The sequence below is a fragment of the Dipodomys merriami genome, unplaced genomic scaffold (genome assembly GCF_024711535.1).
Source record: "Dipodomys merriami isolate MVZ:Mamm:240054 unplaced genomic scaffold, mDipMer1.0.p SCAF_28, whole genome shotgun sequence".
Lineage (NCBI taxonomy): Eukaryota > Metazoa > Chordata > Mammalia > Rodentia > Heteromyidae > Dipodomys > Dipodomys merriami.
In genome coordinates this window covers 20,775,256-20,799,986 of record NW_027204270.1, presented here as the reverse complement: position 1 = coordinate 20,799,986, position 24,731 = coordinate 20,775,256, and the positions used below count along the sequence as shown (strand labels likewise).

The following is a 24,731-nucleotide window of genomic DNA, read 5'->3' as shown; positions in this document are numbered from 1 at the left end:
GCAAATGAAACAAACCAGATCCAAGATCTAACTTTATTACAATCTTGGTTCAACTCCATAGCATTTCCAATTGTCAAACTCCTGCTTTCAATTTTGAGGTACTTTCTCTCATTAACTGCCTGTAAGTCTTGATGCTAGCTTGCCTTTTAACAGTGGATGATTTACAGCAGCACTGCCCAACAGAAATAAAATGCAAACCACAAAAGGTAAGCCATGTATGTAATTAAAAATATATTAGAAAAATATAAGCTTTTTTTGTTTTTTGTTTGTTTCCAAGAGGGTCTCACAGTGTAGGCCAGGTTGGCCTGGAACTTGAGCTCCTCCTGCCTCTGAGCCCTGCACTGTATATGCATCAGCTGCCACATCCAGTTCAAAGTATTTTTAACCTCCATTCATGTAACTAAGACTTGAAATGGAGGTACTCATTACTCATACTTTTGAACTCTCATGTTTAAGGTCCAGTGTTCAACATAGAAGGGGCTACTGATTTGGAAAGTGAGTGTCAATTAGAGATTCTTGCTGCTGGGTAATCTACAAATGAGAAGCACTGGTATCATTTGGACATTGGTTAAAAACAGTAAGTCTTAAGCCCACTACAGACCCGTTCAATCTGAATCTGTACATTTTTTTCAAACTTTACTTTTTAGATATGATCTTGCCAAGTTGCTAATGTTGGCCTCAAATTCCTAGTTCTCTTGCCTCAGTCTCTGAAGTAGATAGAATTAAAAATGTGAACCAAAAAAAAAAAAAGTGAACCATCACACTTGGCCTTAATCTGCATTTACCAAGAGCCCCAGGTAATTTGCATACATGATAAAGCTTCAGAAACATGACTCTAACATAGCAAATTATGGCTAATTCCACCTATTTGCCTAAACATAACTTTATTGGAGTATAGCCATACTCATTTTTTGTGTGTGATTGCTTTTTTGCTATAAGGACAGATTAAGACTTGTTGCAACAGAAATCTATGGCCTTCAAAGCCTTAGATATGACTTGACCTTTTCTAAAAAAGTGTCTCAAGGAAAGAGGAAGCCTCTGCCCCTTAGGCAAGGAACAAGTCTGAGTTACTTTTATAACTATTGTAAAGATCCCAAGGGAGTTACTAGGCAGATGATATTTAAGAGGGCAATGTAACAGACTAAGCTTTCGAGATGGTCGGAAAGGAGTATAACTTCTGTCACCTTTAAACTCTGCGATCTTAGACAAATTGCTTAATGAGGCTGTTTGCTCTGAAGTGGGGCTCTTTCCTATCTGTGTTCCATGGTTGACAAGAGGGCAGGGCATCCTGTCAAGGTGTGCTTATTACCACCATGTAACTCTAGAACTCTTCATGAATGTCTACGTTCTGCTGGCAGGGTCAGATTTAGTAATAACACATACCATGCTGCCCTATTAGTTCACACTGGCTTCCATCCCAACATGTGATTTCCGGTGGCTGCAGTTTATAATCCACAAACAACTTAAGGACAGCAAAAAGGTTTATTTGAAAAAATTACTATGTATTGAAAATATACATTAGAAATTATCACGTACTTCCATAGTATTCCCCTCCCCCACCACAAAAGTATAAATTTCTGCTTGCTATACTAATGCCATAGGTAAATTCAAACAAAAAGTAAATCATCACCAGTCCCCTTTCCCCATGCGTTAGCGCTGAGGAGAGAGGTCAACTTCTAACTGCTAGTCAGTAGGAATTTAACAAGTCCCAGTCTTCCACAGTCAAACATACATATTTCTGCTTTGAAGACTGTGGAGAGTTATTCTGCTCAGGCTCTGACTCCTCAAAAGCTCTCTTCTTGCTCTTCTTAGTCTCTTGGCCCAAGGAAGCTTCATGTTTCAATGATGGCCCATGGCAGTCTGAGGCTTTCTCTCTATAGAACTGGAGTTTTCCAGAAGAGTTCATGTGAGTGTCTGCCAGGGGACACTTCCTTGAGGCTTCCATTAGCGCCCGGGTCTGATCTGTAAGAGTAGTGGAGAGGGGGAAGGGTTCACTACTGCTCATGCTTACACCTGCCTACATCTAAACAGATGACCCAAGTAAACAAAAGTCCAAACAGGGTGAGTTTTGGGTTAATTTTATTTTGTTGGGAGCCCTCAAAAGTCTATAGTCTGCAAGCAGGACTTCAGTGATGTGTGCACTGGCACAGCATGATGCCAGGAACTCTTACTGGATTCTGACAAGTGAGTTGGAACAAATGACTAGTCCAAAACTCAGTTTTCTCATCTTCCTAAGGATATTAAAAATATCTAGTAAGTATGCTGTGAAAATAATGCATTGGCTTAGCACACACTAAAAACTCAACATGATTTTAAAAAACTGGACATGAATCTAGCCTACCATCTAAATTAAATCTGTGGCACAGCTCCAGCAAACAATACAATCGTATGTTATTTATTTTTTGGTATACTCTGGAGTCTTATTTTGTTAACCTATTTTTTTTCATTTTGATTTTGTCACCTGATTCTCTTTAAAAATTATACTAAAATACACAACATAAAATTTATCATTTTAACCAATTTTAAGTGTATATAGTTTAGTGAATTACATACATTCAAACTGTGCAATCATCACCATCATCCCTCTCCAGAAACCTTTTTCATATCTTACAAAACTGAAACTTTAGCCAGGCACTGGTGGCTCACACATATCATCCTAGCTATTCAGGAGGCTGAAATCTGAAGATCATGGTTTGAAACCAGGCCAGGCAAATAACTCAAAGAGACTGTCATCTCCAATCAACCACTAAAAAGCTGGAAGTCAGCAGCTGGAGGGAAGAAGGATGAACAAATGCAACTGTTGGCAGGAACAGGAAGGGGGAGCAGGGGGAAAGCAAAGGGGGGACATTGTTCAAAAAGAAATGTACTCATTACCTGACTTATGCAACTGTAACTCCCTGTATCACAGCTTAATAACAAATAAATTATGTTTTAAAAAAGCTGGCAGTGGAGCTGTGGCTCAAGTGGTAGAGCACCAGTCTTGAGTGAAAAAGCCAAATGAAAGCACAAGACCCCAAGTTCAAACCCCAGTACAGGCAAGGAGATAAAACAAACACCTGAAACTCCTTAACCATTAAACAGTAACTCACTATTTTTCCCTCCCTGATACCTTGACAAACACTGCTCTACTTTTTCTAGGAATTTAGGAACCTCACAGAACGATTGGTCCTGCTGTGTCACAGTTAACACTCCAAGGTCAGGTGTCAAATTTTCTTTTTTTCTTTTTTCTTTTTTTTTTTTTGGGTCCAGTCGTGGGACCTGAACTCTGGGCCTGGGCGCTGTCCCTCAGCTCTTCAGCTCAAGGCTAGCACTCTACCACTTGAGCCACAGGGCCACTTCCTGCTTTTTTTCTTTTTGCTTATGTGGGTGCTGAGGAATCGAACCCAGGGCCTCAGGCATGCAAGGCAAGTGCTCTAACAGTGAGCCACTTTCCCAGCCCCAAACTTTTTTTTTTTTTTTTTTGTCGGTCATAGGGCTTGAACTCTGGGTCTGGGTGCAGTCCCTCAGCTCTTCAGCTCAAGGCTAGCACTCTACCAGTGAGCCACAGCTCCACTTCTGGCTTTTTTTTTTTTTTTTTTGCCTATGTGGTGCTGCGGAATCGAACACAGGGCCTCACTCATGCAAGGCAAGCACTCTACCACTGAGCCACCTTCCCAGCCCCTCAAATTTTCTTAAGATTGAATAATATTCCATTGAATGTAAATATTTATATGCATTTTTATTTACCTATTGGTGTCAACTTGGGTTACACTTTTGCTTTTTTATTTTAAAGAAATTATTTTTTTCTTTCCATGCCTAGGCCCTTGCATAGGGTAACCAAGTACTCTGGCTCTGAGCTACACATTATAGCCCCACTTTTAAATCTTTCAATTATAGCAAATTCCTTCTTACTTCTGTATTCTATGTTTGTGCCACCATAAACCATCGTTTTTTTCCCCATAAATCTTATTTGGAATAAGATAGGACATAATATCTTCCTACCAGGTGTAGTGGGACACACTTGTAATCCTAGTACCTAGATGCAGAGGCAGAAGGATCTGGAGTTCAAGCAAGACCTCTGTCTCAAAAACCAACAAGACCACCAAAAGGCTATCTTTTTGGTATAGGTTTGAAAAGCTAAGAGCAAACCTGAATTGTAAGCTATATGAGGGAATATAAGTCTTAACAACAATAAATATATCAATAATATTGTAATTAACTTTCGATTTAGGGGTGCAAAACCCCCAAAGCAACCTCCCCCCAAAAAAAGAAATTTCTCACAGAAATTGAGAGTTGTTTTTCGAAGGTCCATGTTTTTTTGTGGTTGCATTGATTCCACAGTCACACGTTCCCATTGCAGAACAATCTAAAAGATATTTAGAAAAATTTGAATCCAAACATAATCTCAAGCCTTTCTTGTTTCCTCTTTCTCCCTTTCTTCCTCTTTCTTTGTAATGTAAGAGATGGAACCAAGGCCTTGTTCAAGCTGGGCAAGCACCCTACTGCTTCCTTGCTTCCTTCCCTTCTATAAACACAAACCTATGTAGTAACTTTTATTTTGGATGATTGGTGAGAAGAATAAAACTAAATTTGGATTTTCTGTTCTCATATAAGAGTTGAATCAGAATGTATTTGTCTACATGATTAACACAAGTATATTAAGCTTTTATTCCTCTCCTTATCTCAAGCTATAAATACACTTCACACACTTAAAACTATTAAAATTTATTTATTTATTTATTTTTTGGGTCCGGTCGTGGGGCCTGAACTCTGGGCCTGGGTGCTGTCCCTCAGCTCTTCAGCTCAAGGCTAGCGCTCTACCACTTGAGCCACAGCGCCACTTCCGGCTTTTTTCTCTTTGCTTATGTGGTGCTGAGGAATTGAACCCAGGGCCTCATGCATGCAAGGCAAGCACTCTACCACTGAGCCACCTTCCCAGCCCAAAACTATTAAAATTTAAAACCTTAATCTTAATACTTTTTATACATTCATAGACTTCCTCATGCCTTAAAATATACCAACAATGTACAAATATATTTTATTATGTTACCTTATTAATTTTGTAAGTTACTACATAAATGAAAGACCAATAAACTACCTCTTCAATATACCATGAGTAATAAGAACTTTGCATTTAACACATTCATGATTGCATGCCATGTGATAATCAAGAAAAGCCTGTCACAACAACAGTACACTAGAGTTTAAAAACAATCTGGCTGTGCCACTCAGTAGCCAGGAGACTCTCAATAAGGGATTTAATTTTGGAGTTTCAATTTCTTCATCTGTGAAACAGCTTAATAACTATACACATTTCACAGGGATATTACCAGGACTAAATAACATACACAGCAGGTATGGCAGGGTTTGGTACACTCCTATGACACTTTCCTCATTACAGAAAACAGAACACATGTAAGAGAAGACCCAGGTAAGGCCCGGCACTAGTGGCTTATGCATGTAATCCTAGCTACTGAAGAGGCTGAGATCTGAGGATTGTGGTTTGAAGCCAGCCCAAGAAGAAGTCTGTGAGACCCTTATCTCCAATAAATTACTCAAAAAAGCTAGAAGTGGCACTGTGGCTCAAGTGATAGCACTAATCTTGAATAAAAGCAGCTCAGGCACAGCATCCAGGTTTTGAGTTCAAGCCCCAAGACCAGCACACACACACAAATCTGCTAAATTTGACTTGGAGGGAAATTGTCCTTCTACTAACAGAAGAAAGAATGTCAGTAAGAAGTAGTACTTGGGGACAGGGAAGAGGAAAATGAGTTTGGTTCTGGACAAGTGGAAGTGAGGGTATCAAGTAGACTCATGGACAATATTGGGGAATGTAATCTAACATCTGATAGGGTAGTCACCCTTGCAAGGGGCCCGAGAAAAGATAAGGTCAGCAGGGGTGAATGGAGATGTAATAAAGACAGAAAGAAGGAAGAATATTGATCAAAATTCACTCCAAAAAATAGGAGGAAAAAAGAATTAACCAAATAAGAATACCATATGGCACACATGTATACAGCAAATGACACAGAAAATACAAGGAAAGAGAAGTATGAGGTTACTTGTCACCTTCCAGAGAATCCTTTCAGTACAATAGTGGAGGCCATACCTGGATTACAAAGGGTTAGGAAGTGATGGGCAGTGAGAAAGTGGGAGAGGTAACAAGAAAGTACATGGATGCACTGAGATATGAAGAACATGTCAGAATAAGGATAGTTGATATTTATACACAGAAAAGGGCCACCAAACAATGACACTAAAGATGTGGTGGTTGGGTTGGAAAGGTGGCTCAGTGGTAGAACGCTTGCCTTGCATGCATGAGGCCCTGGGTTCAATTCTTCAGCACCACATAAGCAGAAAACGCTAGAAGTGGCGCTGTGGCTCAAGTGGTAGAGCGCTAGCCTTGAGCTGAAGAGCTGAGGCCCAGAGTTCAGGCCCACAACCAACCAAAAAAAAAAACAACAAAAAAACAAAAGATGTGGTGGCATGGAAGGGAAAACTTTGGGTATTGAACCAGGATTCTAAACCTCAGCTTCTTTCATTTCTTGATTTCTATCCTTTTTATACCTGCTACCAAGCATTGGCATGATAATCCCACACTGACCCAAGTTCATTGAGTGCATCTATGATTCAACCATGGATACACTCTGGTAATTATTTCATAATGCATGTTCTGAATTAAGGTTGGAGTGCTTCTCAAACACAGCCTCACCAGTCTCCCTTCCTAATTTTCTACAGAGAGTTTATTCTCTCTCCAGTAAGTAAACACTGCTAAGAGAAATCTGTCCTGAAGATAGGCCAAGCCAGATTTTTTGCATAATAAGCCAGAATTCACTTATTTTCTGAGATACTTGTAAGGTAGTATTTCCTCCTAGATTCTTTGATAGCCCATCAATGTTTCTGATTTGACAAGAAGATGACAAAGAGGACTAATGTTTGATCTATGTGTTGGATAAGACATTTTATTAAAAATTCAATTCAAGTCAATGCAGATGGCTCATGCGCATAATCCTACTATTCACAGGGCTGAGATGGGAGGATTGAGGTTTAAAGTCAGCCAGGCAGACAAACTGAGCTAGAGACTCTTCTCTCCAATTAACCAGAAAAGAGCTGGAAATAGAGCTGTGGGCTCAAGTGGTAGAACACCAGCTATGAGCAAAAAAGCTAAGGGAAAATGAAAGGCCCAGAGTTTGTGCCACAGTACCAACACAACATTTTAAAAAATCAGTGCATTAAAACAAAAAGCTGCATTAGCTGTAGAGAAAATTCTACAGTACCTGGTCAGCCCAGCCCTCTGTCTTGCAGTTACTATGATCAAATTCCTTCAAAGGCACTTTGGAGTGAACAAGGCCTATGCGAGTCTGGAGTTTGTGTTTGACAGCTTTGATATCCTAGTGAGGGAGAGACAAAACAGATATGTGAACACATTTGGCCAATTCTTACTTGCTTTCAGTAGCAAATAAAGACCATGATAGGCCAAGCATGGTAATTCACACCTATAATTCCCAGCATTTAGAAGGCTGAGACAGGAAGGTCACAAGTTCAAGTCCAGCCTGGGATAAATAGTAAGCCCATGCCTCAAAAATAAAAACAAAACAACTCCCCCCCTTCAAAAAAAAAACATTATAAATACTAGCCCTTTCAAACAAAAAGCAAAGTATCAAATACTGAATCTGGAAAAATGAGAAAAACTAAAGTCTTACCTTGAGCCCAGTTCCAGAGATATCTAAGCAGTTTAGTTTTCTAAATGAAAGGAGGTATCCAATTCCAGCATCTGTGATCTCAGGGTTACCTAGGTGTCAAAAACAAAGCAGCTTTGTTTACAATATAGTGGTTGTGAATGTAGCAACTATAAATTCAGGAGAATAAGTCTAGGCAACCATAAACTATTGAGTGAACAAACTTTTCAGAAGTTAAATATAGGCGTTTTGTCCGCTCCTTGGAATATGAACCACCCACAAGATGACCCCTAAGATTCTTTATAGTTATAGCTACCCAAGAGTTGGGGATCCAGAGAAAAGTAAAGGAATTATGTAGTTATCCAAAAGGTTGAATTTAGAACCAAATGAAAACAGCCTGTATTAAAGCTAACATGCATTTTCTTTGGAAACTTTTCTTATGTTTCTTATTATCAGAATTGTTTGTAGCACAGTCTTCTAGGATATAATAAGCATAGGAACAGGCACATTATGGATGCTCATAAAATATCTGTTGAATGAATACACATCCTTCTAGAAGGTTTTGTAGAGCATTCAATATTATCCTTATTCCACTGAGGTCAAATTCAAAAGTCACAGGTTAAATGTCTTGGCCAAGGCTATAGTTATTAGTAAAAAGTGACACACAAGAAGGGCCCTCTCAATTTACCCCAGTTTCTTTATCTTTTTGGTACCACACCACCCAGCCACAGATTAGGTGGATGCCAAAATTGCAAATGTTCTGTGTTGACTTCCTTCTGTCGGGAGTCAATATCTGAGAATTTTAAGTTGTCACAAATAGATTCATTCATATTGCCTCAGCTAAGCATGGATTAAAATGACCTATGACAGACACCATGAATCAGAGACCCAAAGACAGTAGAGTCAGACATCCTCGATGTCAGCTATGAATACAAGGGAAAGCTCTCTGGTCTGTACACTTTAAGTGGCACGGGTGTTTTGAAAGGGTTTTTCCTGCCTTGAAAACCAAGTGGAAGGTGATTATTGAAGCCATTTTTTCCAACATGAATAAACTTTAATTGCTAAAACTTACAAGATAAGTCTAATAGTGTTAGATTCTCAAGGCCTCTTTTCATCACTCGAACTGGTGCTGTCATTTTCCGTACTCCAGCATCCGATAAACAATTATCCTTCAGATGTAGTTGAGTTACACTAGGGAAACAAAATCTATAATTAAATTACTTAAAAAGCATTTGAGTATAGGTCATTTAAAATATAGAATATTGTTGGGTGCCAGTGGATTATATCTATAATTCTAGCTACTCAGGAGGCTGAGATCTGAGGATCACAGTTTGAAACTAGCCCAAGCAGAAAGTCTGTGAGACTCTTAGCTCCACCAAAAAAGCCAGAAATGGAACTGTGGCTCAAGTGATAAGAGTACCAGTATTGAGCAAAAAAGCTCAGGAACAGTGTCCAGGTCTTGAGTTCAAGCATCAGGACTAACACACAGACACACACACACACGAGTGATACAGGACCAACACACACACACAAACACACACACAGTGATACAGGACCAACACACACACACACATAGTGATACAGGACCAACACACACACACACAGAGTGATACAGAACCAACACACACACACACAAAGTGATACAGGACACACACACACACACACACACACACACACACACTGATACAGGACCAACACACACACACACACACATAGTGATACAGGACCAACACACACACACACAGAGTGATACAGAACCAACACACACACACACAAAGTGATACAGGACACACACACACACACACACACACACACACACACACACACACACACACACACACACACACACACACACACACACACACACACACACACACACACACACACACACACACACACACAGATACAGGACCAACACACACACACACACAGAGTGATACAGTGCCAGTACTCAGGATACTGAGACCTGAGAACAGTTCAGAGTCAGCTGGAACAGAAAAGAACATTAAATTCTACTTTCAATTAACCAGAAAAATGCCAGACTGGAGGTGAGGCTCTAATTCAAATTTTAAAAATTCATTTGGCGAAGTAACCAACGCTATACTGTTTCTCTCTCTCTCTCTCTCTCTCTCTCTTTTTGAGGCAGTCTTCCTTCATAGCTCAGTCTGATCTCAAATTGGAGATGTTTCTGCACCTCTCCCAAAATTCTGGGATTATAGATATGCTCCAACACACCCAACCAATGCTCTAATTCTAACCAACTTCAAGTCTAGATTTTCAGATTGTTTATACATAAAATTATCTAACTTGTCCATCTAATCTGCAATTAGATTCTGATCAATCTCACCCCTTCTATCACTCTGCCTTGTCTATTCACTGGTTGTTATTCTTGAGATAGGGTCTCTTTTTTATATGTATGTGTGTGCTTAAACTCAGGACTATTCTACCATTTGAGCCACAGCTCTATGTCCAGTTGTTGTTTTTTTTGGGGGGGGGGGGTTGGTAGTTTAGTGGAGATAAGAGTCTCACAGACTTTGTGCCAGGCTGGCTTCAAACCATAATCCTTAGATCTCAGTCTCCTTAGTAGCTAGAGTTACAGACATGTGCCACAGGCACCTGGTTTGAGATAAGGTCTTGTTTCCCACTCAGATGTGCATCTGAGCCTCAATCCCACTACTTTACCCTAGCATCATAGGCATGTGCCATCACATCCAGCTTCCCTCTGTGGGGAAGCAGACTTTGCTGCCAGGTTGGCCTGGAACTATCATTCTCCCTAATCTGTCATTCACATAGACTTGGGTAAGAGGCATGTTACCATTATACCCAGCTATAGATTCAGAATGGGGGAGGGGGGGAGGTCCTTACAAACTTTTCTGACCAGAATGGCCTCGATTTGTGATCTCAGACTCTCAAATAGCTAAGTGTGAATGACCAGGCTTTGAAATGGGCCATTTCTCTCTCTCTCTCTTTTTTTGTTGGTCATGGGATTGGACTCAGGGCCTGGGCTCTGTTGCTGAGCACTTTCACTCAAGGTTAGCACTCTACCACTTTGAGCTACAGTGCCACTTCTGTTTTTTGAGTGGTTAATTGGAGATAAGAGTCTGATGGGGGCTTGTCTGGCAGGGCTGCAGTCCTCAGATCTCAACCTCCTGAGTAGCTAGTATTACAGGTGTGAGCCACAGGGTGCCTGGCTCTTTTATTTTTATTTTTTAAATTGGGGTTTGAGCATAGGGCCTGAGCACTGTCCCTTAGCTTTTGTGCTCAAGGCTAGTGCTCTAGCACTTGAGCCACGGCTTCATTTCAGGCTTTTTGCTGGTTCATTGGAGGTAAGGGTCTCACAGACTTCTCTTCCCAGGCTGACTTTGAATCACAATCCATAAATCTCAGCCACCACTGCCTTTTCTCTCCTCTTTCTTTCCTTCTTTCCTTCCCCTTCACCTCCTCCTCCCTCCTCCTTCTTGTCATGGGGCTTAAACTCTGGGCCTGGGTGCTGTCCCTGAGCTCTTTAGCTCAAGGCTAGCACTTTACCACTTGAGCCACAGTGCCACTTCCAGTTTTCTGGTAGCTTATTGGAGATAAGAGTCTTGTGGACTCTCCCGCTGGGGCTGGCTTTGAACAGTGTTCCTCAGATCTCAGCCTTCTGAGGAGCTAGGATTACAGGCATGAGCCATAGGCATCTGGCAAATAAAATGGGCTGTTTATTTAAATCAGGTTCTTGAAAAGAATATTAGGTTGTTTTTTAATAGTTATTTCTCTTTGTAATTCATAGTCCACTAATTATTCAAATAATAATTGCTGCGAGGAATTGTGTAATTTCTCATCTTAAACAAACTAGGACTGGATAAAGGGCAAAATTCTTCAACTCAGGAAGTTTCAAGTTCCATGTTGAAATAAAGGTTATTAGCCAGGCACAGGTGACTCACGCCTGTAATCCTAAGTATTCAGGAGGCAGAGATCTGAGGATCACAGTTCAAAGAGAGCCTGGGCAAAAAAGTGTAAGACTCTTATTTCCAGTTTATCACAGAAAAAGCTGCAAGTGGAGCTGTGGCTCAAATGGTAGAGCACTAGCCTTGAGCAAAAAGAAGGTCAGGGGCAGTGTCCAAGTCCTGAGTTCAAGCCCCAGAACCAGCACAAAAAAACAAAATAAAATACAAAAAGAAAAGTTATTTAAGGGAGGGAAATTGACTGAATTGACTTTCCTAAAGGTTGTCAAGCTATGTAATTGTTTATAACAAGTGCATGGAGTTTGAGAATATTCTAGGAAAAAAAATAGCAAATGAACACAGGACGGGGAACTAACTAGTATTCCTTAAGATGATCAATTTTGTTTATCCTTTAAAAACAAGCAAATGGACAAAAGCAATAAACAAATCATCTAGATATGGCAGCAGGTCGCTACCTAGACAGGGCCTCATTGGTGAGATGTTCCAGAAGCTCATGCTCATCTCCAAGTTTGCAACAGGAAAGATCTAGGCGGGTCAGCTCTCGGAAAGACTTAATCTCTTCAAGTTTTTGTGAAATCACCAGATACCTGTGGAGCATAGAGAGCAATCAACAGCTTTTCACCTTCCTTTCACACATTACAATTTGTGACTTTGTACCAGTCAATGTCACCTCATCTGAGTACTATGTTATAAGCTGACTTCACGGATAACTGTCTGCACAAGATTTAAAATTTTAATTAGTAAATACGTTGGGAGTCTTATACATGACAGTGAAATAAGCATTTTGAATAAATAAAAGTACATGAGTGAAGACAAGTCTTGAGAAAAATGTATGTTCTGTTACTAGACAGACAGCCTTGGCATGAGTATTGGGAGCTTATTTAATCTTTAGGACACCAACAAAACTGCGTATTTTATCTCAAGGTGCTTTTTAATCTGGAAATATGAAAACTAAAACAAGGTGGAGAACTCTTGAGTTCTCATCTGCACACCTTCAAGAATATACCCAGAGATACCTGGCAGATCACATACCTTTCCTACTCAAACACAAGCTTGAACACCTGTCAACCCCACTGGGTTTCTGTTACTCTAAGTTGACTCCAAAAGTATGTGGCAGCGTGACTCTCATCTAGATGATTACTAAGACAAACTAAGAGCTTGAGAAACTTAATTATACTGAAGCAAGCACCTTGCCAAACTGTTTGCAGGAAACCATCAGGGAGGCCTCTCTGGAGAGGAAAAGGACTTCAGCACTCTGCATGCCAGGCTGGGCTCTACCCAGCCTTCTAGCTGTTCTGTATTTTGGTAGGTCCGTAAAGTCAAATGAAAAGGATTATGACAGGAACTCAGAGAGAAGAGGCTCTTAAGAGACAAAGGAAACTGATCTGTGGAGAGCATCTAATTTTGATCCACTTGCAGCTTGAAGGCCACATAGGATGGTGCTAAGACCAATGGAGTTATGCATAAGAGTCTACTTTCAGCCAGGCACCAGAGGTTCACGCCTATAATCCTAACTGCTATGAAGGCTGAGATCTGAGGTTTGCAGGTTCGAAGCCAGCCAGGGAAGGTAAGTCCATTAGATTCTTATCTCTATTATAAACTACCAAGAAGCCAGAAGAGAGGTTATGGCTCAAGTGGCAGAGCGTTAGTGTGGAGCAAGATAAGTTCAGGGATAGTGCTCAGGACCTGGTTCCAAACCTTAGGAAGAGAGAGAGGGAAAAAGGGAGAGGGAGGAAAAGGGAGAGGGGAGAGGGGGGAGAGGGAGAGGGGAGAAAGTAGAGGGGAAGAGGAGACTATATCTCTTTTCAAGATCATAATTGAAAAAAAAAAGGATGGAATAATGAGAGAGCAAGAGGCATGTGAATAAATTTTCTTCCCATATCCAACTAAAATTTTATGTACGCAAACTGATCACTGGCCTAACTACTAGTTACAGATGGCTTGAGGCACTGGTACCCCCTTTAGACTGTAGAACCTAAGCTGCCTGGAGACAGAGTTCAGCTGGGTACATAAATGAGCCTTATTTATACAGATGTATTTTAGTTGCACTGTAAATAAAGCTGCTGTTTTACAACTTCCAATCATAGATCTAAAGTTTGTTAAAGGGGATTTAGGGGATTACTGCAATTAGAGAAAAGAAAACACATCCTTTGATCAATTAACCAAAGGATTTTTTAGTAATTCTGAAATAAGGGTTATCTGTGAAGGATATAAGACTTTGTAATGTGATTAAGAAATATTACAAAGTCGGGCGCCAGTGACTCACACCTATAATCCTAGTAATTCAAGAGGCTGAGATCTGAGAACCCTGGTTTCAGAGCCAGCCCAGAGAGGAAAGTTTGTGAGACTCTTCTCAATTAACCAGCAAAAAGCTGGGCAGAGGCATGACTCAAGTGGTTAGACCACCAGCCATGAGCAAATAAATTGGAAGATGAGAGGCCAAGGGAGAGTTCAAAGCTCTGAGTTCAAGCCTAAATACTAGCACTTAAGAAAAAAGAAACATAACCAATATTCTAGGCCACAGACAACACTAGATGCCAATCTAAAACAATAAAGCTTCAGGTTCTTGTAAACTAAGAATGAGGAAAACTAAGAATGCGGCTTGGAGCCTGGGGCAGGTGGCTCAAGCCTGTAATCCTAGCTACTCAGGAGAACGAGATTTTAAGATCGAGGTTCAAAGCCAGCCCAAGCAAGAACATACATGAGACTCTTATCTCTAATTAACCACCACGAAACTGGAAATGGCACTGTGGCTCAAGTGATAGAGTGCTCCCCTTCAGATGAAGAGCTCAGGGACAGCGCCCAGGCCTAGAGTTCAAGTGCAATGACTGACCAAAAAAAAAAAAAAAACAAAAAGAAAAGAAAAGAAAAAGAAAAAGAAAAAAATCTATAACATTGACAATTTTCAAATTATGTGAACAAAACAAGGTGCACCACTGAATGCAGCATGTGGTCATTTGTGTAGCAAAGGAGAGCTAGGTAAGCTGGTTAATGTACAAAGTTTCTCTGGAATGACACAGAAGGAATGTGTAAGCTTGGAGTGATTATCCCAGCTACTCAAATGACAGCTGGAGAAAGCACATGAGTTCAAGGCAGCTAAGGCATAGTTAGCAAGAGTCTATTTCAAAAACAAAACACAAGGGTCTGTTTAATAGCTCACATCTGTCATCCTACTACTTACGATACAGAGATTAGGAAGATGGTGGTATTGAGGATAGCCTGAGCAAAACATTAGCGAGATTATCTCAATCAATAAAGCCAGGTATGGTAGCACAATCTTAAGATTTCAGCTATGTGGGAGGCCATAGATAACAGGATGATTGAAATCTGAGGCTGGCCCCAGACAAAAAAATGAGACCTTCCTTGAAAAATAAAATGCAAATGCAGTGGCTCAAGTGAAAGAGCTCTTGCCTAGCAAGCACAAGGCCCCAAGTTCAAACCCCAATACTGGAGGGGAAAAAAAAAAGGGAGGAAGGAAGGAAAGAAAGAAATTTGGCTGTAAAGTATTTCCTATCTAACGGAGGAGCTGTGGCAGTGAACTAATCCTCAAAAAAAAATTCATATTGTTCAAAAAGAAACACATTCTACCTGACTTATGTAACACTAACCACTCTGAACATCACCTTTATAATAACAAGAAAAATAATTTTAAAAAATTTTCAAAATAATGTAAATGCTGTCTGGGAGATGTGTGTGTGTGAGGGAAGCAATAGTGATTTTTCTCAACATGGTCTGCCACTTTCCCTGTTTAAATTCTAAATTGAAGTACTACTTGATGGTAGAACTCCTGAATTCACTAAATCCCACTGATTGACAGGATAAACACACCCAATAAATATCATTATCCTGAAAAGAACACCCACCTGTTTCGTAAGCATAGGGAGCAAAGCACCAGACTTCCATAGGCCTCAGTGAATTTCTGTAGGGCCCTCAGCCCAGCACCTGGCTGTGTGAATTTCTGCCTGGCTTCAGCAGCAGAAAACAGCTTTTCAGCAATTTGCTCAGGAAAGCCAATAAGGGAATCAATGTGATCAACATTGTCGGAGATGAAGCCCAGGACGAGGCTGAAAAGGGATTTGGCAGAGTACCTAAGGTTCCCTTCCCGAGTATACGTGAAGATGAAGTGATCAGTCTTCTCTTTCTGTGCAGTATCATCTTCCCTGTTCATGCAAAGCTCCACGGAAAAGCCTTTGGGAAACAGTCTGAAGGGCTTTGACTTCTGCAAGCTGCTCCTGACCCCATCCAGAGCCAGATTGACCATATGCAACTGCCCATTTTCTCGCACGTAGATGGGTCCTGGGTCTAGGTGGTTTTCTGACTTGAGGTAGTAAGCCATGGCCTAGGTTGTGACTATAAAGCAAAGCACAAGGAAGCAAATTCTATTAAAATGACATCTGCAACACATAACACTTCATCTTTCTGTGCTGAGAGCTTTATGAGCCTACAGGCAGGCTCTGTGGATAGTATGCAAAAAGCAAAGCTCACCAGTTGCTATGAACTTTGGTACTTAAGGTTTCCTTTACTGTCTACATGGAATGCCCACTTTTCCCCCTTTCCTTGGCTAACTGGTCATCTATCAAAATCCAGCATCAATCTTGTTTCTGAAATTCACCCTGAACAAGTTATCAATGATGTTTGCAATGGTTTTTTTTTTTTTTTTTTGTCAGTAGTGGGGCTTGAACTCAGGGTCTGGGCACTGTCCCTGAGTTTCTTTTGCTCAAGGCTAGCACTCTACCACTTGAGCCACAGCTACTTCTGGCTCTTCTGTTTATGTGGTACCAAGGAATTGAATCTAGGGCTTCATGCATGCTAAAGACACCACTAAGCCACAGTGCCAGCCCCACAATGATTCTTTAACAAGTAAATTCATGGCAGGACAGTTTACATTAACCAAACAATTGAAAACAATCTAAATGTCCACAAATTGAGGTGTTATTAAATAATACCATGGAATATTATAGATTAAAAAAATAAAAATGTTGATAGGGACTGGAAGTACAAGAGTGTTTGCCTAGCAAGTACAAGGCAAACCTCAGTACCAAAAATAAAATCTGGAAAGCTGAATTATAACAAAAAAATGCATTTACACACAGATTTTTAAAAAAATCTAGAGGCTGGGAATGATGGTTCATGCCTATAATCCTAACTACTCAGCAGGTAAAAGACTGTAAGACTCTTAGTTCAAGGACCACCAGGTAAAAGACATCATCTCAACTGATAAAAAGCTGGACATGGTTGCTCATACCTGTAATCCTAGCTACGTGGGAGGCTGAGATCTAAGGATCACAGTTCAAAGCCAGCCAGGACAGGAAAGTCTGTAAGACTCTTATCTCCACTAAACTACCAAAGAAAGCTCAAGGGGAAATGTGGCTCAAGTAGTAGAGTTCTAGCCTTGAGAAAAAACCAAGGAACAGCATGTAGGCCTTGAGTTCAAGCCCCTGGACCAGAATTAAAAAAAAAAAAAAAAAAAGCTGGACATAATGGGGCACATCTGTTGAGCCAGCTACATGAGAAGCTTAAAGAGGAAAATCATAGTCCATCCTGACTTGCACATAATTGTGAAACCCTATTTCAAAAATATCCAAAGCAGCCAGACACAGGGGTTCATGCCTATAATCCTACACAGGAGGCTGAGATCTGAGGGTGATAGTTTGAAGCCAGTTCAAACAGATAAATACAAGAGAATTTTATCTCCAATTGACTAACAAAAAGCAGAAAGGGGAGGTGTGGCTCAACTGGTAGGACACCAGCCATGAGTCAAAGAAAATAAGCAAGAGCTGGGTGCCAGTGGCTCACGCCCATAATCGTAGCTACTCAGGAGGCAGAGATCTGAGAATCATGATTCAAAGCCAGCCCAGGCAGGAAAGTCCATGAGACTCCCCACTAGAAGAAAACCAGAAGTAGTTCTGTGGCTCAAGTAGTAGAACCCTAGCCTTGAGCTGAAGAGCTGAGGGACAGTGCCCAAGCCCAGAGTTCAAGCCCCATGACTGACAAAAAAAAAAAAAAGAGCAAGAATACAAGACCCTGAGTTCAAGCCCGAGTAAGGATACACGCACAAATGCACACACACAAATTCTAGGACTGGGAGTACGCCTCAGTGAGAAGGTACTTGCCTAGCAAGTGTGAGGCTTTGAGTTCAAACCCCAATACTTCTTAAAAAAGAAAATTTTAAAAAAGAAGAAGAAAGAAGAAAAAGCAGGTGAACATCTATAACCCTAGCTACTGAGAAAGCTGAGATCCAGAGGATCATAGTTTGAGACCAACCTAGGATGTCAGGCTAGAGGTATGGCTCCAAGTGAGAGCACCAGCCAATGAAGCAAGTTAGCAAGTACAAGGCCCTGAATTCAAACCTCAGTATGAGTAAATAAAAAGTAAAAAGGGGAGGGAGGGAGAGAGAGGGGAAATAAATAACACCCTTGCAAACACTACACACTTTATTGTATTGGGCTTACTGTTCTTCTACTGATATGGGTTTGTGTTTCCCTGGCTTTGAACTCCTGTGAGGAAGGACCATGTTTAATTTATCTCAACTGGTAACACTGCTAACACAGTGCTCTGGACCTGTGGAACTCAATTTTCTAAACCTTATGTAAGTCACAAGTAAAAGGCTTTCTATTTTTGTTTTGGTTTTGTTTTAGTCCTGGGGACTTGAACACTGTCCTTGTGCTTTTGTGCTCAAGGCTAGTGCTCTATGATCTTAAGCCATGACTCCACTTCTGTTTTTTTGGTGTTTAATTGGAGATAAGTCTTACAGACTTTCTTGCTTGGGATGGCTCTGAACCTCAATCCTCAGATTCAGCCTCCTGAGTAGCTAGCATTATAGTACAGGTGAGCTTCTTATACCTAGCAACAAATAAAGGCATCCATCACAAAAGCTAAATAAAAGCTAGAAAAACCCTTGAAAGAACCATTAAGACCCTGACAGAGCACTTTTTTTTTTTAATGCTAGTACTGGATATTTAATTCAGGGCCTTGAACTTCTGAGCTTGCTTGCTAAGCTGGGATTCTACCACTTGAGCCACATCTTCAACCTGGTGTTTTGATGGTTTATCTTTATTTTATTTTTCAATACCTTTAGGTAGTTGTACAATGGAATTTCAATTCAACATATCATTTTATGAGTACAATGAATCTTGATCAGTGTTGCCCCTCCCATCATTCTCTCCTTCAACTATGCTAACCCTACCCCTCCCTCAAGTTACCTGGCTCCATCTTTACATATGTACATTGATTATTAGGACTGTATTCACCCACCATTCCTCACTCCATTCATCTGTACTTCCTCTATTTACTGGTCACTTTTGAATCTCACACTGTTCTGCCAAGGATAGCTTCAAACCTTGATCTTCTAAGTCAAGTCCCCTGAGCAGCTAGGATTACAAGCATGAGCAACCAGCAACTGGCTCTAAAAGAACCTTTGAGGTAACTGAAAGAAACAAAAACAAAAAATAACAAGCATACACCTATGTTACCCGCACACAAACCAGTTGGGAGCTGGGGGTGATGGCTCATGCACAGACCCACTCAGGAGGCTAAAGCAAGAGAAGTAAAAGTAAACAAGTATTTCTGCAGTCAGATGGGTGACTGACATCATATAGCCAAAGATTAATCAGTATAAATGCTTGTTTTCCTGAGAAACTATGAGATTTCAAAACATGCAAGAAATTGCTATGATAAATAAAATGAAGGCATTTCTACAATTTAAAGGGAAAAGAAATAACAATCATGATGGTAGACATCCATAATTTCAGCAACTCAGGAGTCTGAGGCAAGAGAATCCTGAGTTCCAGACCAGCCTAAGCTACATAGTATGACTCAAAGAAAGCCAAAACAAAACAAAGGATGTTGGGGAATAGCTCAAGTGCTACAGTGTACTTGCCTAGCAAACTCAATCAAGGCCCTGGGTCAACTTCCAGTACAGCAAATAATAAGTGAAAGAAGATAGGGGTTAAATTTACTATAATACAGGCCTAATATTGCCTCCAAAAGATTGGGGTTTGGGGGGGGGTTGGGCAGTACTGGGGTTTAAACTCAGAGCTAACTGACCCCACTACTGCTGCATCAATGCAGGGACACAATGTGGCCCTGAAGCCACTTACAAGTGTCAGCAAACAAGTGAGTGATTAAAAATGCTGAGTGAGTCTCTGAAGATCAAATACTGAATCTGTTTGTGGGAATCAGTACTACCCATGCTTCTCCAAAGGCTAATTATGTGTATAAAGCACATCACAAAAGAGGGCCTCACCCTGTCCCCACTCATCTCCCTCTGCTCTACTCTTGTGGCCATACCACACCACTTAACAAATTGGCTATACTCTCTTGTCCCACTAAAGTTAGCATACTCTACACCCTTTGGCTGGAGGGTCCTTCTCTGCCTCCATGGCCTAGCTAATTTCTACTCATCATTAACAATCAGCTCAATCATCATTCCCTGGCCTGGGAAATATTCCCTAACCCCTGCACTAGTATATGCCTGTCTTGTTTTCCCAGAACACCTGGTGTTTTTTTATACAACCCTTAGCACCATGTATTATGTTTGTTACTGTACTCAGAGTTGCACTGTACTCAGGCAAGGCACAAATCTGATTTGTCACTCTTTCCTAGGTCCAACACAGTGCTTAGTACTAGGTAAGGGCTCACAGATACTTGCTGAACTAAATGAGAGGAAGCATGAGATCTGAAAGGGGAAGATCTAGTACTCTGAGTTGAAGGGCCTGCTGAAACGGTTGCTAGGAGGCAGCTCCTCTTCTAGGCAACAGCTGCAGGCTCCTCCCCAACTTGCCACACCCTTCTGCAGGTGGTAGAAGCAGAGCAGATGATGGGAGGATACTGCTATTGGTAGGACCAGGAAAAATACACAACTCAACTAGAAGCCAAAAAAACCCAAAAAACAAAAAACATCCTGTAACAGTGCCAATGTTTACAACCCATATTCTTGCCAGCATTCAATGTCTGTTGTTACAGACATGCCTTGCTCATTCTAAGTTCTTCTTCCATCAGGGGAAAGCATCTGGCTCATCCAACCTTACATACCTTAATCCTGAGAAAAAGGTCTTTGTCCCTGTGGTTGGACACTCAGAACTCTAGATTACTTGAAGATTACAAAGTAGACATCAGTTTCTGGGTATAGTGACTCGTCTATAATCCCAGTAATTTGGGAGACTGGGAGGTTAATGGTCTGCGGTCAGTTCAGGCAAAAGTTAGTGAAAGTCCCATCTCAATCAATAAGCAGAATGTGGTGGTTCATCGTTGTCATCCTAGCTAACTAGTAAGGAATCTCTATTGGACAAAAACACCAGACTCTATTGAAAATAACTAAAGCACAAAGGACTAGGGCATGGCTCAAGTGGCGGGCCACCTGCATGATGACTATGAGACACTAAGTTCAAACTACAATACCACCAAAGAAAAAAGAAAGAAGGAAGAAGAAATCTGGTATGGCCCTCAAAAGAAATGATTGGATTTTAATATCAGAGGGGCAAATTTTATAGAAGATAGCATATAACAATGGATCAACATACCATTGTTTGAAAAACAAAGCCCACCTATCTGCTTTGTTCCTAATCCTCAACCATATTAAGTTACCACAAACTTTGGAGTAAAATGGAAAAAAGGATAGACAGATGGATGATCACTTGTGAAGAAAATTAAGTCTGATTCCATCCAGCAGAGGGCACAGGCAACTCAGGACCAGAATAAGGATGCTAATCCCTCTCCCAAATCCTGGCAGCTTCAGGTTCTAAGGATCTTATTTAAAAAAAAAAAAAAAAGGTTATAGCTATGACTATATTTTATCTTTAGACTACTCAACAAGTGCTACTCTCTTTGTAAATGATTCAAAGTCCAATAATTCCCAAAGAGTAAACTATCTGTCCATGCAATACTCCAAGGCCTCTCTTTATCCAGCTATGGTATTTGGGAACTGACCTTGATTCATGGAATTCTGGTAACCTTTTATTTATAAGACTAAATTTGTAGATCCTGTATTCTGCCAGTAAGGCCCTTCTGGGAGATGATAAGGTACTATAAAATAATCTAATTATTAAATACATTTAAACCTTTTTTTTTTAATTGTGCTGGTCCTGGGACTTGAACTCAGGGCCTAGGCACTGTCCCTAAGCTTTTATACTTGATTAGAGTTCTACAGCTTGAGCCCAAGCTCGTTAATTGGAGGTAAGAATTGTACACACTTTGCTGCTTCTCCTGGCTTGGAACCTTAGTCTTCAGATCTCAGTCTCTTGAGTTTCAAGTAATATAGGCATAAGCCATTGACACCTGGCTCATGTTTGAATATTTTAAAGTTAAGAACTATAAAGAGGCTTGGCACTGGCGACTCATGCCTGTAATCCTAGCTACTCAGAAGATTGAGATCTGAGGATCACAGTTCAAAGCCAGCCCAGGCAGGAAAGTTGTGAGACTGATTGCCAATAAACCACCAGAAAACCAGAAGTGGCACTGTGGCTCAAGTGGTAGAGCGCTAGCCTTGAGCTGAAGAGCTGAGGGACAGTGCCCAGGCCCAGAGTTCAAGCCCCACAAGGGGGGGGGGGAAGAACTATGAAGAGGATTCTGCACAAAGTTTCTGTATTGGGTTTTACTTACACATGACTATTTTTCAAGAGACAGAGCCTGATTTATATCATGGCAAAAAAACATACAAATTGGAAAATTAGAAATAGGTATTTATAAGAATAACAATGTTCAGTACTGATCTGTATTATATAGATTATATATAAGACATATAAATATAGATATATATTATATATATGTATTATATATTAGCTTAACAGAGTGAAAGGCATTCTAGTGGGCTTCCCAACCTGTTCAGAGAGGCAGCTTTGTAACTCAAACATCATACAAATATGTTACAATAGTACATGTTCTAGTGTTTAGCCACTGTAAGTAGCTAAAGTTACCACAAAGCATATCATTTCTTCAAATAAATGAAATGTAACCTTAGTGCATTAAATATTCAGTTCTCCACGCCTTCTTTGAATAAGAGGCAAGATAAATGAATTGATAACTAAACACAACTTCTTCAGGCCTTGAAGCCAGTTTACCAAGAAAAAATTAGGGGACAGAAGGAGCAAGCAACAGCGAAAAATGCTAAAATTTTCAGCGGAGTCTATTGCTATCTAATTTGAAAAGAAAAAGAGGAAAACACCTAACTTTAGTAAAGTAAGTTAAAAATCCCCTAAGAACAACAGATTATAGCAAGGATGTTAATGACACTGAGTATAATGGCAACCCCTTATTAAGTACCTCCAGCTGCCAAGCATAGTGCTATGTACCATATAAAATGACCTCATGTAATCACCAATCCTATGAGGTCAGTATTGTTCCTTAATAGAAGAAGCTCAGAGAAATGAAGTCACTTACTTAAAAAACAGAGCTATAGCTAGTTAAATGGCACAGCCTAAATTCAATCTCTAGGCTATATTATTCCAAAGCACACGCTCTTTCCACTGTACCAACTGTTTCTCAAGAATAAAAACATGACATCAACCTTTAGAATTAAGAAAACGTTAAAATTTAATCTCCCCACCTGTTTGATCCCAGATACTCAACTGGCTCAAGCTGGGAGGAGAGGGAGGACAAAGGGGAGATTAAAAAACAAAAACAACAAAAACAAAAACAGTGGGCTTCTGAGGAAAGAGTTGGTGGAACAAAGCCAGGGTAGAGTCACCATGAAGGCTCCCTTCTGCTAGGGCAGAAGTTAGCTACATCCACATTCCAGGAAAACATGTCAACTCATGATATTCCGGCCAAGACTGCAGACCACCTTTGGCTTATTTGAGAATGCAGTATTTAGAAATTCTCCAACAAAAAACCTGAACAGAAACTCATTGGAACACGACTACCTAAAATCCACCTTCATTGTTCTGTCTTCGCCATCATTCAATTTTCAATTCTCCCCGATTTCTTTTTCCTGTAATTGCACTCCCCCACCTGCCTTCTCACCCAAGCCCCAGAAGCTCACCCCAAGTCCAGCCTCCCAGCCCCCCCCTCCCCACTCCCAGACCACGCTAAGCTCTCTTACAGATATCTTGATACTCTCACCAACTCGACAGCTTCTCGCACAAAAATCCGGTCGTTCCACACGTCCAAATTCCCAACCTCCCCCAGCACCCCTCGCCTCGCCCCTCCCCGCTCCTCCGCCCCCCCCCCCCCCGCCTCCCAGACTTCGGACCTTCCCGATCTTTCGAGACCCCTCAGAAACGTGGCTCCCAGTCCCCCACACCCAACCCCACCCGCCTCCACCTGCCTCCCCTCCCCGCCACTCTACCCCCCCCACCCTTTCTTGCCTTCCCCCCCACCCCGGGAGCTTCCCTCCGGCGAAGACCCGCACCTCTCCAGCCCACGCCTCGCCCGGCCTTCTCAACCTTCGAAACCCGCTCCCTTCACGTCTACGCCATCCCCAACTTCACAACCAAGCCCCAACTTCTTTCTTCCCTGCCCCCCCCCCCGACCCTACCGCTTCCCCTATTCCAGGACTAGTTCCTTTCCTCCGTGCACCCCTCCAATCCCATTCCTTCTCCACTTCCTCAATACAGCAACCCTTCAGCCCACCCCCCTCGATCCCCAAGCAAGCCCCTCCGAGCCAACCCAGCTCCCCCTGGCCCCGAACCCCAATTCCCACACGCCCACACAGCTGACCCCTGCACACCGAACCCACCCTCAAACCTGTCTCCCGCACCCCTTCGTCCTCACCGCCCCCCCTCCCCTCTCCCTTGGGCCCCCACACCCCATCCCCGGAGGCCTGCACCTCACCCACCCGCCCCTCCCTCAGCCCCACCCCCACCTCACACGCAGCCCGGGGCTCAGCGAGCGGCCCAGCCCGCGGCCGCCACCTACCTGTGCCCCAGCCCGGGGCAGCGAGCGGCGGCAGCACCTCGGCGGCGGCTCCTTCCTCTCGCGGCGCAGCTGACGGGAGAAGCGGCTCGGCACCCGGGCACAAAGCTGGCGAGGGTGGGACACCGAGAGGGTGGCAGGAGGGAGGGGCTGGGGGCGACCTGGCGCCGTGGGACCCGCGGGACCGACGGGGCGGGGGAGCGGGGAGGGAGGGCTAGGACTGAGAGTCGCGCGTGCGCGGGTCCAGCATAAGGGGCGTGGCCGCCGATGTGGGCGGGGA

General features: G+C 41.9%; 1 protein-coding gene across 5 annotated transcripts; it reads right to left on the bottom strand.

The window, feature by feature from the left end:
• Nucleotides 1-1,463: 1,463 nt before the first annotated feature.
• LOC138838427 (leucine-rich repeat-containing protein 42) lies at nt 1,464-24,646 on the bottom strand. 5 transcript variants are annotated; one of them, XM_070037929.1, is made up of 8 exons: nt 24,455-24,646; nt 15,466-15,952; nt 12,058-12,189; nt 8,731-8,849; nt 7,683-7,771; nt 7,257-7,370; nt 4,261-4,345; nt 1,464-1,962 (listed from the first exon to the last, which is right to left on the bottom strand). In XM_070037929.1, exons 2-8 carry the CDS (start codon nt 15,936-15,938, stop codon nt 1,688-1,690), a joined length of 1,287 nt encoding a protein of 428 aa, XP_069894030.1. In that variant the 5' UTR covers nt 15,939-15,952; nt 24,455-24,646; the 3' UTR covers nt 1,464-1,687. The 5 variants fall into 5 exon arrangements, with proteins under 5 accessions (XP_069894030.1, XP_069894034.1, XP_069894031.1 ...); XM_070037933.1 differs by lacking the exon at nt 24,455-24,646 and adding an exon at nt 23,640-23,660; XM_070037930.1 differs by lacking the exon at nt 24,455-24,646 and adding an exon at nt 23,461-23,550.
• Nucleotides 24,647-24,731: the final 85 nt, after the last annotated feature.